The following is a 16,091-nucleotide window of genomic DNA, read 5'->3' on the forward strand; positions in this document are numbered from 1 at the left end:
TGAATATTTACTATACGCCTAGTCCTGAGCCTTACCGAGATTTAGATACTTTCAGGGGCTTTTATTTTGAAAGCAGGCATTGTCCTGAGCTTTTATTCTGAAAGCAAAACCTCATCCTGAGCTTCCTGCTAGCATGGATGACCCTCTGGGCAATAATTAATGCAAGGCATCATGGGAGTAATAATAATAAGGTGCATAAACGTGTCTCCTCCCACTAAAGGCTGTTATCCATCTTTTCCTCTGTAAATAAATCTCTATATCTTCTGTGTAGCCTCCATCCCAGGACGGATCCCAGAATAAAAGTTGCTGCTACTTTTATATCCATACTGCATGTCACTGAGTACAAAATATTAGAAAACCGGATACCGTTGTAACGCATGCAACACGTCCTACTTCACACAGTATGTTTATCAAAGTAGCATCACTTTCTCCACCCTCCCCAGAAGTAAAACTAAAGTATATATCCTGTGATTTAAATGAGCAGGTCTGAAGCGCTGTTGCTACATGCACTGGCATTATTAATATGTAATTATCAAAAAGTCACCACAGTTCATTTGAAGGGTGTCTCTAAAGCTGCTTTGGCGGCACGGAAACAAAAACCCATAAGCGTTATAGGAAAAGGTCCGTATACTCCAGGCCTGGTTAGTCTGGAGTGTGTGTGTGTGTGTGTGTGTGTGTGTGTGTGTGTGTGTGTGTGTGTGTGTGTGTGTGTGTGTGTGTGTGTGTGTGTGGTTAACAGTGAAAGCCTTAACATTTTTTGGCAAATGTGCAACAAGTACAGTACATGAGGAGCCAATGAGAATCCCCCCAAAAGAAATCAGATGGACAGAAATCAAAATAACAGGGATAAATTCACATGTTTTTAAAAAGTATTCCCAGTCCGTCTGTTTGGCACTGCAGTGGCACATGGATCACATTTCACACTGAGCTCCACTCGTCCTCGTTGTAATACTGTAGGATTGCAAGTGAAGCACCCAAATACTCCCCATTTATCAAAGCTGTCAGGCTGTGAGCTCGCTGTTATATTTCCACATCCACACAGATACAAATATCAAGCAATCACACCAGTGGTCCCAGCAGAAAACCAGTAAATGTAAAGTACTGGCTTCATCTGAAGGGAAACAGACGGGTGGAATATGTTAGTAATCAGGGTTTGAATGAGTGACTGAGTATTGGGTGTATGCCAGTTTGTGCCTCTATTGCTTTACTGTTACAGAGATGATCATCGAGTCTGTTGCTGAAAAATCAAGAGGATATTATAAAAAAATCCAATATCCTCCCAGACTCTTCTAATCATCCGGCTGAGAAAATATTTGGTGTGACAATTAAAGTAATTAAATCCTATCCAAGAAGCTGGAGATGACATATCCACCTCTTGCAACACCTTTGGGGGTTTTATTTTGAAAATTAGCCCATTCCTGAGCTTCCTACAAGGATTTAGCTGCTTTCTGGGGCTTTTATTTTGAAAAACATAATCTGTTCTGAGTTTACCTGAAAGGATATTTACTTTTGGGGGGTTTTATTTTGAAAATGAGCCTTAGCCTGAGCTTCCTGTTGGGATTTAAATACTTTCTCTGGCTTTTTTTAACTGGATTTTTAATAATTGCCTGATATTTCATTTGTTAAAATTGAAACTCTGTAAATTAAGCCTAGGGGTAAAACACTAGAGGAACAAACTTGGTCAATTCCAACAAATCCCACAGCCCCCTCCTCCTTTGGCACCAAACATCTCACACTTATTTCAAGGTAAATTCAACACATCTACAGTACTGACATGGGGGGGGGATCAGCATGAGTCACACCTGACAGCTGCTTCCCATCTGTTACTAAGTGACTCACACCGCTTGGCACTTCCTTTTCTAACACTGTTTCCCTCGTTGTGTCCCAAACAATAAGAAAAAGAGCACATATTAATAGCACCTAAAGAGAAGTCAACAACTAGAGGCATTATGATCATCACAAGACATGTCCAACCTGTTGATATGATCAGAGGTGCATTGGTGTTCATGCTCACTGCTCAAAACTAGCATTTCCAAGACTGTTCAGAGAGAGAAAGAATACGTATATAGTAACAGTTGAACAGTACAATACAAGGCCATGAACGTATCGGATAAAATAACCCATGCAACACACACGTATCAAAATAACAGAAGAGATCGTGATCAATGATCCATTAAATGCCATGTGTGACGGTTCAAGTAATGCAAAAGGCGCTGACCAAATGAAGACAGACTTGATAGTTTGAGAGATTAGTCCACTACATTCAGAGGAAATGCCTCGATGATGACAACATCTACGGTGGCTGACAGGGTCAAAACACGACAGCTCAAAACGTTTCCTTTAGGAGGAACGTGCTGCAGCCTCAGAAAGGATGCAGATATAGAAACACAAATCAGAACTCAGAAACACCTGCAGCAGCTGTTCAACACATGCAGCATCTAGAGAACATTCAGCAGAGGAAACATGAGCAGTTTACTAAAAGCTGCAGAACCAAACGCTGCAAGAAGCTCCAACACAACGGAGACCAGGGGACACTAAAGAGAGACGCACACAGCTGGAGACCAGGGGACACTAAAGACAGACGCACACAGCTGGAGACCAGGGGACACTAAAGAGAGACGCACACAGCTGGAGACCAGGGGACACTAAAGACAGACGCACACAGCTGGAGACCAGGGGACACTAAAGACAGACGCACACAGCTGGAGACCAGGGGACATTAAAAGAGACGCACACAGCTGGAGACCAGGGGACATTAAAAGAGACGCACACAGCTGGAGGCCAGGGGACACTAAAGAGAGACGCACACAGCTGGAGGCCAGGGGACACTAAAGAGAGATGCACACAGCTGGAGACCAGGGGACACTAAAGAGAGACGCACACAGCTGGGACCGGAGTGCTGGGTGGCGTTCAGGATCTTAAAGCTGTCAATTTTTTTGTCACCAAATGTTAGCAACTATTTTTTGGGCTAGTAATCATCGTGACCAATAACCCGGGGTAACACATTCTTTACCCTAACATTTCAGGTGAGTTTCCAACAACAGAGACATTAGTCCAGCTTTAAGATCCTGAACGTTTCCCAGCGCTCCTGTCCCAGCTGTGTGCGTCTCTCTTTAGTGTCCCCTGATCTCCAGCTGTGTGCGTCTCTCTTTAGTGTCCCCTGGTCTCCAGCTGTGTGCGTCTCTCTTTAGTGTCCCCTGGTCTCCAGCTGTGTGCGTCTCTCTTTAGTGTCCCCTGGTCTCCAGCTGTGTGCATCTCTCTTTAGTGTCCCCTGGTCTCCAGCTGTGTGCGTCTCTCTTTAGTGTCCCCTGGTCTCCAGCTGTGTGCGTCTCTCTTTAGTGTCCCCTGGTCTCCAGCTGTGTGCGTCTCTCTTTAGTGTCCCCTGGTCTCCAGCTGTGTGCGTCTCTCTTTAGTGTCCCCTGGTCTCCAGCTGTGTGCGTCTCTCTTTAGTGTCCCCTGGTCTCCGTTGTGTTGGGGCTTCTTGCAGCGTTTGGTTTCTGCAGCTTTTAGTAAACTGCTCATGTTTCCTCTGCTGAATGTTCTCTAGATGCTGCATGTGTTGAAGAGCTACTGCAGGTGTTTCTGCAGGAGTTCTGATTTGTGTTTCTATATCTGCATCCTTTCTGAAGCTGCAGCTCGTTCCTCCTGAGGGAAATGTGTTTGTTCGTTTTAGCACGTTAGGACCTGTCGGCCGCCGTACGAACACTAACAGATACCAAGAAGTCAATAAAACTTGGAATGAAAATGTAAAAACGTTGTGATTTTCAGTCTGGGCTTCAGTCACAAATCCTCCTGAAGTCAACACTTCCTCTCGTGTTGTTTTCCTGCTGCAGGACCGAGGCCATGGCACAGGTTTTTTTGGCAGGACGCCTTCATGTCCTCGCACCTCCTCTTTACCTCCATCCATTGAGGGTCTTTATCCCCCTCTTCCAAATTAAATAAAGTGCAAGGTGTGTGCTCCGCTAAAGGGCTGTTTTTCATTTTCGGGTCACACCTTTTTTCCTCCACAAATCCTTTTTCCTACAGGTAAATTAAAAGTTCATGCACTCCCACACACACGCACTCTGAGCAGAGCTGCACACACACACACACACACACACACACACACACACACACACACACACACACACACACACACACACACACACACACACACACACACACACGCCTGTTCTGTGCCAACAGCAGAGTCGCTGCTGTTTCTCATGTGGCGAGAGTCCTTCGCCAGAAAAGACTGCAGGCAGTGGTGTTGCCGTTAAGAGATGAAGTGGCACAGGGGGTGTGTTTGAAAGGGACTCAGAAAGTAGTCCCATAAAGCACTTGATTATGTCAGGGTGAATCCTTGCACTCCACTGGGTTGTGTACACATTGGGGGAGGAAAAGGGGGGAGAGTAGCACCGGCTGCTAAGCTACGACTGGTAAAATGTGCAGCACAGGCAGAGAGTTTTTTTGAAGCCATGCAGTTTTTTTCGATCATCCATAGCAACCGGCCGAAAGCGTCTCGAGGAGTTTGTTTCTGAAGGAAGACGGGAGGCAGGATTTCACAAACACAACAACAGAGGAGCTGCTGTTGGCTTCCCTTTGTGGAGATAAGGAGTGACAGACAGTGCTGCATGCTCTCGGAAACACCGGCAAACTGGTGAAGAGGTGAGGGCGGGACCAGGATCCAGAGTCAAAATAAAAAATGGAGGCTGTGCTAACTGTGAGGAAGGAGAAGTTCTTTATCCTCCGTCTCCTCGAGGTGGAGACTCAACCTTAAGGCAATGCATAGCCCTTTGGAAACATTGGCACATGCATGGAGAGCACACACACACGTCTGCATGTAAAGGTGTGTGTGTGTTTGAGGGAGACTTTAAGAACACATTTCTGAAGCAAACGTGGGGCAGGAATGTGTTCAGATATTAAATACTGTGTTATCCAGAAATATGTGTGTCGGCCTTCAAAAACCCTCCAAAAGCAAAAGGAATAGAGAATGCAACAGTGTGAGCGCTGGACGCTGAAATCTGATTGAAATGTTGTTGAATAATGTCAGAGACGTGCAACAGGTTAAAGTTTGAATCAGGTTTCTGAGTGAACGTGTGGAGGAGCAGTTGCACGTTTATGGGTTGAAATGTGGAAGAAGTTAAGGTCCAAAAAAGCGTAGAGAAGTAATTGCAGTGTGAATGCTGTATGCTGAAATCTGACGCTGAATTCTGACTCTGGGATCAGGAATGTGGGAGAAGAAGCGAATCAAACTTTTGCAGTAGAAGAACACATGGTGAGAAGGCTTCCCAGCGTTCGCACCAAACGAGAGAAGACACAGTGAGCCCCCGCCAGGTCCGGAGGGTCGCAGCCCGAGCACGATGCATGGACACGGTTCAGTCGTTGGATCAGACCGACGATTGGCGGCGTCAGATGTTGGTGAGCGCGGTGGAGGTGATGAGGCGCACAGTGAGCGTTCCCGGCAGGTCGTTGTCCTGGCGGCTGCCCTTGTCCCGGAGGTGGAGGGTGTGCAGCTCCTGCCGCTCGTTGGGGTCGCTGAACAGGATCACCTGACCCAGGAAGGTGTCCACGATCATGTTCTTGTTGTAGATCTGAGGGAGAAGGGCGGGGGACAGAGAGGAGGGAAAGAGAACGTACATAAAGGACAGAAATTAGAAGTTGATTGAAGTTTGGTTCATCGGTATTCTTCATCTGTATTGATCTCTTCCTTATTATCATTGTTATTTATTATTGATGTGTAAATATATATACAAATATAACTTATTGGTTCATTTATTTACTATTATTTTGATTATTACATTTCTTATAATTGTTTCTATTTTATGTTTTGATGTACTCATTCATTAATGTATGTCTGTGTATAGATGCGGTATGTATGCAGCCTATAGCCTACAGTATAGGTCTTTCTCTGAAGTCTGAAAGGGGCCGTGATTACACCCTGGTGACTGAAGTCTTTTTGATGAAAAAGCAGAATATGAAGTAATAACCGAGCGTCTGATGTTGGTGGAGTTCAGAGGCTGTGCTAAAGCAGCAGCTGTAGTTTATGACAGATCTGAGGAAGGGGACAGTGGTCGGCTGTGCTTAAACGGCTCAAACGGCTGCAGGATTATCATTGTTCCTGCCTTTGCATGCTGCGGGGATGACGAGAAGGAGAAGGCACTGTAAGAAACACCCACATTCAGTCATATCTATGCAGGCTGGAGAGAGTTAAATGAGAGTGGGTAACGTGCAACCAACAACAACAACAACAACAAAAGTTCTCTCGTCTGTACGGAGAGGTTTGGCATATTGAAGCTAATGCACCTGCAGGATTCTTGCTGTTCAGTGTGTTTCTTCATGGTCTAATGCACTTATTGTAAGTCACTTTGGTTAAAAGCTAAATGAAATGTGTGCTTCAGTGCTCAGAGAGACAGCTCACCTCGATGTGGATCCCCTCCTTGGGTTTCTTGCGGTAGAACAGGCCTTTGATGTCGAAGTTCGGGCAGCGAGTGTCCTTATAAACCGGGGAGCGAACCCTCTCTCCTTCACAGGTGATGATCACGTACGGATCCACCGCTGCAGCAGAGAGAAAGCATTCAGACGCTGGGATTAGCATCCGTTATCTGGCGCATGTCCATATCTGATTATATGCGTTGATTAAGAAGGGATTTTTCTCTTTTCGAAACATGTTTAATTATTATTTTATCAAAACATCTCCAGGTCGTCATCTGGAAAAAGATTGAGAGCGTGGGAGATCAAGAAACTCCAAATCAACTGAATTTAATTAAGAGAAGGTTTTGGTTTTCTGTATGAAGTCTGCCTGAGGAAAGTCTGTGTTCATTATAAGCAATTAAGACCAACTTTTAATTAGCTATATCATTATTCCATCTATAAAATATAGGAAAATAGAGAAAAAGGCTGGTCACATTTTCCCACAGGTTGAGGTGCACTTAGTTTCTCTTCAAACTTATATGTATTCAATTCATTTTGATAATGCAAAGCGAAGAACACATTTCCAAGCTTTTAGGAGGGTCGAAAAAAGTTCAAATTGTGCATTTTTTCTTTCTTTGAGCTCTAGAAATACAAAAGAATGGTTTAAGTGTGCAACATTCTGTGAAAAAGGAGCCTAAAGGAGGCAGAACTCATCAGAATTAGTGTGAAGTTTGTGTTGTTAATGACTAACCCTAATATTAAAGCCACTGTGTCAGATTGAGTACTCATTTTTAAGATGTACACTGAAATACTTTGACTATGTTTAATCAAACCTGCACCTAGTGGCTTTAAAGGTGAAGGCTTCACTACAGGAGCTCTACAGGGTGAGGGCTGTTTCCTGCAGGTGATCGCTAATGCAGTATCTAGGGTCCCAGCAGTGGGCGCTGTGGTACCTCGGCTTTTGCTCAGAAGTCTTTCCTTACTGGTGTTGAGGTGATGGAGCTCTGTGGGAGTTAACAGGAGTTTACAAACAGGAACATGATGAGTTAACATGCAGGCGGCTGGGCCTCTCAGTGGTTCAATATGTGATGCACACGGCTATAGCTGACAGGGTGAAAGGTGTGTGTAGAGGGGGCGACACCTCTTGATCTCTAAACCTGAAGCAGTGTTTGCCTGCTTTAACACAGCAGAGGCTAACATTAGCATTACACCTGCGTCCTCAGTGCAGCCTCATGGTAGCATTGCAAACATTGCTAAGTACTAGCTACGTAAGTTATCTGACTTTGAACTTGCAAAAGGATTACTTGAGCCCCTCTGTGTCTCCTCTGCGTATCTGGGGAAGGGTTTGTACATGAATGGGATTAGTGACAGTCAGAGAGAGACTTGGTAAAGAGAGGTCTGGGCAGTATTGGGATTGATACCCATCCCTAGCGATGATAGCAGTACCTCCGTTGTTCTCCTGCCCCTGCAGACCCTCGGCGTTCATCACGTGGACCTGAGTGACCAGCTGAGGATATCCACACATCCCCGTCCAGCAGGTCTGAGGAGGCTCGTCCAGAGTCAGCTCTCTGGGGAGGAGGCGACCACCACAGGGTTAGAAAACTCTACCTGGACCTGGGACTAAGACAGTGCTAGGCTTTGGACTTCATGCAAAAGCCACACGAGGTTTAGATTGAGGATATGCTGCGTGATAGTCAGGTGATAAGATATCAGATTTACTTGCAGTCTGAAGGCACGTCAGTGAAGACCCGCAGCAGGAAGTCTCCCTGCTGCCCGGGGTCGAAGGTGGTGGGGATGATGACGTATCGACCCTCTTGCAGCTCCTTCCTGAGGAACACGCAGCGAGAGTTGATGTAGATGGACCCGGCCACTTTCTGCTGCGCAGAGTGCATCCGGTACTTCCTGTTCAGCTCCACCTGCAGCAGGAGGAGGAGGCGTTACACACTGAGGGGTTGGAAACAGTTTGTATTGGTGTTTACTAAGTGTGTCTACCCGGTGAATATCGAATCCTATGGCCAGGTTTTCCCCTTTGCCCTCTTTGGGGGTGGCTCTCTTCTCCTTTTGCTGTAAGCAGATCAGAACCTCATCCTCCAGCTTCTTCACATCGAACACGTACTGAGGAGAGATCGAGAGGACACACACACACACACACACACACACACACACACACACACACACACACACACACACACACACACAGTGTTGGGTATCATGCACGATACTGATCAATATTGAGATGAGTTATGATGATCATTAATAGGTTTAGGTCCCCATTAATGCACATTTATTTCTTTCATTTCACCTTCACCTCACGTTGGGCTATAACGTACGAATTAGGGCTGCAACATATTTAAAACAAACAGACTTTGTAATGTTACTTTTTAATGCAGTGTCTATTGCAGTATAAACAATAATTACAGGATCATTGGATCCAAATGTGTACTTTAAAGTTGTATTATCTGGTGCACTTAGAGATCAAAATGAAGGGGCTGGATGAGAAGTGAAGTCAGACAACACCCTGTAATAAGAGCTGCATTTTCTGAAAGCCAACATATTGTTTGTTTTGAGATCAAACAGGAACTACTCAAAGTGTCTGACATACATCCATGTTAATTTCTGAATCTGACTGATAATACTCACGTACTTTTTAAACGCAGTACTTGTACCTGCAGTACAGTACTTTTAGACGGTGTTGGTAGTACTCGATCTTACAGTACAGCATGTGAACCCTGCACTCACCTGGGGGTTCTGCAGGAAGGTGGCCTTGTGGTTGATGCAGCCTCCGGAGCGGTTACGCAGCGGATCCTGACGGTGAACCCAGGAGCCCCGCATCACCTCCTCCTCCCAGGTTTTGTGGATGCTCAGGTAGGAGGTGTTGATGAGGCGGCACATGATCAGGTCCGTGAAGTATTGGCAGAAGTCGTCGAACGTCATCCTGCAGGAGAAGCAGAGAGGGGAGAAGAGTGAGAGGAGAAGAGTTTCAGACTGAAGTCAGGGGTCAATGAAAAGGGAACGGCTAAATGAAGGCTGATGTTTCTCACCAGAACTCTCCGTCGTCCTGAACCGTGACTCCCAGCTTCTCTCTCTCACTCTTGCTCACCTTGTTCCACTCCTCCGAGCTGCAGACACACACACACACACACACACACACACACACACACACACACACACACACACACACACACACACACACACACACACACACACAGATTGTTCATCCGTTCACACACACAATGTTCATACATAGTTTAACGAGACATCTGTGTGTGTGTGTGTGTGTGTGTGTGTGTGTGTGTGTGTGTGTGTGTGTGTGTGTGTGTGTGTGTGTGTGTGTGTGTGTGTGTGTGTGTGTGTGTGTGTGTGTCTGAGGGGGTTTAAAGGAATGTTGTTTGTACAGGTTAATATCTTTATATATATACTGATAACTGATCAATCGTTTAAGATTTCTGTCACTCAAAAATGGCAGAAATCGTAGCCTATCAGATACAGTATGTATATGTGCTTCTTTATGTCAAATTAAACTGAATCTTTTTGAGACACATAGACACTTGCAGACATCCCCTTGGACTTTGAGGAACTGGGATTGATTTTCTTTTTTGTGTTTTCTGAAATGTTATACACACAAAAAACGGCTGTGTCAGATTTAACGATGATATAAAAGATCATTGGTTGCACCTCTCACTGGGAATCCTTAAATAACCAAAGTACTTTAAAGGTACAGTAAGTGTATAGAGTTCAAAGACATAAATGATGTATGTGTCTTCCCCTCCTGGGCACCGTTACCTTAAAGAGTCGGCGGTGTTTTGTGAATCACAGCAGTGTGTGTTCACTGCTCTCTACAGGATGCATTATGTGTGTGTGTTTACGTCTCTGTTTATAATTCACTGACATGTCTGCGTGTCTTTTAACAAACCCGGGATAAATTATTCAGTGCCAGCGAGCGAATGATTGAGGAAGAGGAGCGATGACTCACGTCTCTTTAATACCATCTTTCTCTCTCCGGGCCTCATCAATAATTCAGACTTCATTATGATCCGGCTTCAGCGTCTGTCGTTTGTTTCACTGAGAGGCAACGATTCAAGAGATATTTATCCATCTGAGCATAAACAGGTTCAGTGATGATGTATTTTTGTAGTGGACCCTGAAGGCAGCATCTCCCTGGTTCCCTTCACAAAAATCCAATGAAATTTCTCCATTGGATTTTAGATTATAGCAAAAACTAATCTCTGTGTCAAACAGACGAATATGATATTTATTATCAGGATAATCTCCACAATTTATCACCACTTTATGATTTCTGAAGCAAAAAGCTAACATTTATGCTATGAAGAAACTACAGCACGGTCACATGACTTCACGTCACTACGCTAAGCTAAAGGAGGCTAATGTTGGGCTATAAAGGAACAACAGCACGGTCACATGACTTCACGTCACCACCGCTAAGCTAAAGGAGGCTAATGTTGGGCTATAAAGGAACTACAGCACGGTCACATGACTTCACGTCACCACCGCTAAGCTAAAGGAGGCTAATGTTGGGCTATAAAGGAACAACAGCACGGTCACATGACTTCACGTCACCACCGCTAAGCTAAAGGAGGCTAATGTTGGGCTATAAAGGAACTACAGCACGGTCACATGACTTCACGTCACCACCGCTAAGCTAAACGTCTCATTTACTCATCTCACCAAAAACATATTCAGAAAAACATTGATAGAGGAGCAGGGTATGCTAAAATCTTCACTTATTTATGGGTTTAGGACTCATTCCCGCACCACTCCATTAACATTTGCCATCAGAAGAGTCGGAGTAGTGCAGAAACTAAGAATAATTGTAGGGAGAACTAGAACCCATCTGACTGAATATCCAGTCATTTTGATTTGTCTGAACATTATAATGAAGGTGAAGCATCTTCATTTCTGTTTTGACGGGAAAATGATTTCTGAGATTTACTGGCTGATATGATTCTCAGAAATATAAGACATGCTCCCACACAGGGAATAAATTCAGTCACGTGCTCTCCTCTCCGCGGCCCATTAGCTTGATTGCATCTCCATTTTTCATTGTCTGCGTGACATTTCCCCTTTGTGCAGCCTCCTCCTCTACGCTGTGGGCATTGGATTTATTTTGTATTTGTTTACTCATTCATCACAGGCAGTGTCTTTAAGACCAGTTTGTCAATTCTCAAGAGACCAAGGGGACCAGTGCACTCCTACGTTTTGAAAATTAAATCAGGGAATTTAGTTACAGGTCACCACAAGGTCATGTATGAAAGGATAAAGAGATGAGTTGTCTGGAGACTAAATCACTGTGGGAAGGATTGATGAAGATGGCTCAACAGTCCATCCAAATATAGCGGGAATTCTAGCCACATTTTGACAAAGATCCTTAAACAGATCAGAAGATATGGACGTTGAATTGTGATTGGTCAACCACTTAGAGATGTCCCGCCCCTAAGCCTATCTAGCCAATAGGCGCGTGTGTGAGTTACCTGTCGCTCCAGGGTCCGCTCCACTCCTTCTCTCCCCAGGGGTTCCTCATGCGGATCATGTGCAGCTTCTCCGACTTGAAGAAGGCCAGCAGCCCGTGACCGAGCCGCACCTTCTTCACGTCCGTCACGGCGTAGGCGTGGCCTTTCACCAGACCGCAGTCCAGCCGAGCCTCCATGTCCTCTATCGTGGTCGCCTGGGGAAGAAAAAACAGGGAGGATTTAGAGCTGGGAAACTTCAGTGGATCTCGAGAAATATGGAAAAGATGAAGGGAATCAGGCATTACAAAGGTACAAAATAACCAGACAGAAGAATAAAACACAAACATCTCAAAACAGAAACTAAAAACATGAGTTTAAAGTGAAAGATATGCAATAATGTCAGTGGAAGATACAGTATCAGAAGACTGTCTGTCAAACATACACAATGAAGGGCCAATTGCAGCGGACAAAATATAGAGGTACTGATATCATTATGTGCAAACAATAACATATAATTACATAACAACGTACAGCGTGAGTACACAGCAGTGAAAGCAACATAACAAACTGTGACTATTCAAGTATCTCTTCATGCTTTTATTTTGAAGGCGGTTTTGGGCAGCTGATTATTCTGTCTTTATTGGAGATAAAGCTGTTGATCAAATGTTTTTTAACCAGGGAAAACCATTGTTCTTTATCATACTGTTTTATATACAACCAGGTAAATGCACATAGGGATATTCTTACCTGGTATATGTTCCTGCAAAAGATTTGCTAACTGGTGCTTTATTACCTATGCATCTTTAACTTACAGAGGCTGGCTCTAATTGTCTACAAAACCACACACTCTGGAAGATTTACATTAACAGAGTAGGGACACTTACATATTAGAAATGTGAGACTAAAACGCCTCGGATGGAGGGAGGAGAGGAGGCGAGGGAGTCATTACAGCGATATCAGACAATTGGTCCTTCGATCCAATAATGATGTGTTCAGAGGCTTTTTGTTGGACATTACATTTCACTTCTCTATTACCGCTGCCACTACTGAGAGCCTGATTAATGTCACACAGAGAGACACATACTCCAAAATGGACTTCAGGAACACTGTCCTTGAGTGGCTGGTTATTTTGTTTTTATTATAGTATAGATTATACTCCCTGTGACAGACAGCGTGTCTTTAATTCTGAGAGAATCGGGCATAAGAGTTAGAGGTTACATAATAAAGAGGTGCAGGAATGAGTCCTAAAACCCAGAAAATGAGTCAACATTTAATCACTTCCTGTTCCCTGTCCTGGAAGTCAATGGCTTTGGATTGTGTTTTTGGTTGTTAGTCTGAAATAAGAAAACACAAGCAGAGGAGATTTTTATTCTACGACATAAAACAAGTCACTAAATACCCCACTGGTGGATTTAAAAACAGCTGTTGCTAAAAAGTGTCTAAATGAGACGATTAAACGCCATCCTGCCCAACGTTAGCCTCCTTTAGCTTAGCGGTGGAGACGTGAAGTCATGTGACCGTGCTGTAGTTCCTTTACAGCCCAACATTAGCCGCCTTTAGCTTAGCGGTGGTGACATGAAGTCATGTGACCGTGCCGTAGGTCCTTTATAGCCCAACGTTAGCCGCCTTTAGCTTAGCGGTGGTGACATGAAGTCATGTGACCGTGCTGTAGTTCCTTTATAGCCCAACATTAGCCTCCTTTAGCTTAGCGGTGGTGACGTGAAGTCATGTGACCGTGCTGTAGTTCCTTTATAGCCCAACATTAGCCGCCTTTAGCTTAGCGGTGGTGAGGTGAAGTCATGTGACCGTGCTGTAGTTCCTTTATAGCCCAACATTAGCCTCCTTTAGCTTAGCGGTGGAGACGTGAAGTCATGTGACCGTGCTGTAGTTCCTTTATAGCCCAACATTAGCCTCCTTTAGCTTAGCGGTGGTGACATGAAGTCATGTGACCGTGCTGTAGTTCCTTTATAGCCCAACATTAGCCGCCTTTAGCTTAGCGGTGGTGAGGTGAAGTCATGTGACCGTGCTGTAGTTCCTTTATAGCCCAACATTAGCCTCCTTTAGCTTAGCGGTGGAGACGTGAAGTCATGTGACCGTGCTGTAGTTCCTTTATAGCCCAACATTAGCCTCCTTTAGCTTAGCGGTGGAGACGTGAAGTCATGTGACCGTGCTGTAGTTCCTTTATAGCCCAACATTAGCCTCCTTTAGCTTAGCGGTGGAGACGTGAAGTCATGTGACCGTGCTGTAGTTCCTTTATAGCCCAACATTAGCCTCCTTTAGCTTAGCGGTGGAGACGTGAAGTCATGTGACCGTGCTGTGGTTCCTTTATAGCCCAACATTAGCCTCCTTTAGCTTAGCGGTGGAGACGTGAAGTCATGTGACCGTAAATCATCATAAAAGAGATTATTTTCTGCAATTATCCAATGGAAAAATCCCATTCAACTTTGAGTCCTGTTGATATCAAGTCTCTCTGTTTTTGAAGATGAATGAAAGCATATCAGGTTCGAGTTGGTTTTTCCTCCTTTGTCCCCAAAAATATAATCCTTGATCCATGAATCCGCAACACATAGTATATATACAGGGGCTCCCAGAGGATAGGCATTTAATGTATGCACTCCTACAACAGCAATTTATGATTGAGAAATAGAAGCTTAAGTAATAACAACAATGGATAAAGGAGGAGAATGCCCTTTTTGCACGGGGGCGGTTGTATTCTCCAAGCTCTCATTTGAACAATAGACTCTCCAGTGTAAAAACTCATGCATATAAAAGAGCCGTATCATTTAAAAATGGAACTGCGCCTGATTCTGAATCACAATAAGGGATTGTGAATTAGTTTCTGCCGGAGCAGGACGTCGGGGAATAGATTGCCATGAGAAGGGGGACCAAGGGCCAAAATAAAATGCTCTTGTTTTCCTAACAAGCAGACATGAGTTTACAAGAAACACTTTTTGCTTTAAAGAGTCCTCTCCTGCTGATGTTCAGGTGTATATCAGTATGTAGTGTCTCTACTTTAAAGAGTCATTGTGATGATTTTGGCCCTGGGTCCCTGGTCATGTAGGGTCTTTAAAGCAGGTCTCTGTATCTCACCCTGATGGAGCAGCTGATCAGGCCGTCTCTGTTGTGCACTTTGAGGACTCGTTCGAACAGCTGGTTTCGGGCGACCTCGTCCGTCGCCATCTGACCCTCCAGCAGGTCGGCGGGCTCTGAAACCCCGCCGGTGAAATCCACCAGAGCGTCTGCCGTGTTTCCCCCGTCCAACGCCTCGTAGCAGCCGTACACCCTGACAGGAAGTGGTTAGTGTTAATCTATTCATGGATTTTAATATTATGTATTTCAACTAAACGATGTTCCCATTATTGTCGTTGAGTATGGTAGTAATCCCCTCTGTATGATGTGCCATGCTATACCCCCGACACTCACTTAGCATAGGCCTTCTCCACCAGCGCGCTCCAGAACTCATTGCTGTCGTTGGAGTGGCAGTAAACCAGCTGGTTGTCCACCGTCGGCAGCCGGTCGTCGATCACCACGTCCACCCACTCCCCGAAGCGCCAGAAGCGGAAGTGGAAAATGCCGGCGTACGATTCCGGCTTCTCCGTGTCCCACTCCTGCTCCTTCCAATCGGGGATGACCTGCAGAGGAGACGGGGGAGACGGGGGGGTGGGGGAGGATCAGAGGGCAGGTGAGCCAAACAAACAGGCGGTGGTTCATGGAGAATAAATAACTTGAAGGTGGAGAGCCTCATGTCTGCTGATGCATTCAGGACCGGGGGACAGATTTATCACTGTGAGTCTCTCAATCATAAATCCAGCTGTAATAGGACATGGGTGAGAGGTTATAACAGTAGTGTGTGTGTGTGTGTGTGTGTGTGTGTGTGTGTGTGTGTGTGTGTGTGTGTGTGTGTGTGTGTGTGTGTGTGTGTGTGTGTGTGTGTATGTGTGTGTGTGTGTGTGTGTGTGTGTGTGTGTTGTAGTTTTTCGAAAAATGAACAGTGGGATTTCAGACCATTTACATGCACACTACAGGAGAGGGCAAACAGATAGCAGAATAGGGCCTCTTCACTTTATTGCTCAAATGTTTATTTTTAATCAAGGCAACGTATACACTTCAGTCCTTCATGCCAGGGGTAGCAATCTGGCATTAAGTATCTTGCCCAAGGACACTTTGGCATGTTTACTGCAGGGTCTCGGTATCAAACCTTTGACCCTTTGGTTAGTAGACACCCATTTC

At 44.9% G+C, this 16,091-nt stretch overlaps 1 protein-coding gene across 1 annotated transcript in view; it reads right to left on the reverse strand.

Moving 5' to 3' along the window:
• Positions 1-5,390: 5,390 nt before the first annotated feature.
• Positions 5,391-16,091, reverse strand: part of capn5b (calpain 5b) — a 34,404-nt gene continuing 23,703 nt past the window's right edge. Inside the window, exons 4-13 of the mRNA XM_063895607.1 lie at positions 15,285-15,493; positions 14,952-15,144; positions 11,883-12,076; positions 9,435-9,512; positions 9,133-9,328; positions 8,348-8,508; positions 8,113-8,316; positions 7,840-7,961; positions 6,401-6,537; positions 5,391-5,573 (exon numbers count right to left, since the gene is read on the reverse strand). Coding sequence (XP_063751677.1) covers positions 5,391-5,573; positions 6,401-6,537; positions 7,840-7,961; positions 8,113-8,316; positions 8,348-8,508; positions 9,133-9,328; positions 9,435-9,512; positions 11,883-12,076; positions 14,952-15,144; positions 15,285-15,493 — 1,677 coding nt within the window. The remainder of the gene's footprint in view (positions 5,574-6,400; positions 6,538-7,839; positions 7,962-8,112; positions 8,317-8,347; positions 8,509-9,132; positions 9,329-9,434; positions 9,513-11,882; positions 12,077-14,951; positions 15,145-15,284; positions 15,494-16,091) is intronic.

Source organism: Eleginops maclovinus, chromosome 11, assembly GCF_036324505.1.
Source record: "Eleginops maclovinus isolate JMC-PN-2008 ecotype Puerto Natales chromosome 11, JC_Emac_rtc_rv5, whole genome shotgun sequence".
NCBI lineage: Eukaryota > Metazoa > Chordata > Actinopteri > Perciformes > Eleginopidae > Eleginops > Eleginops maclovinus.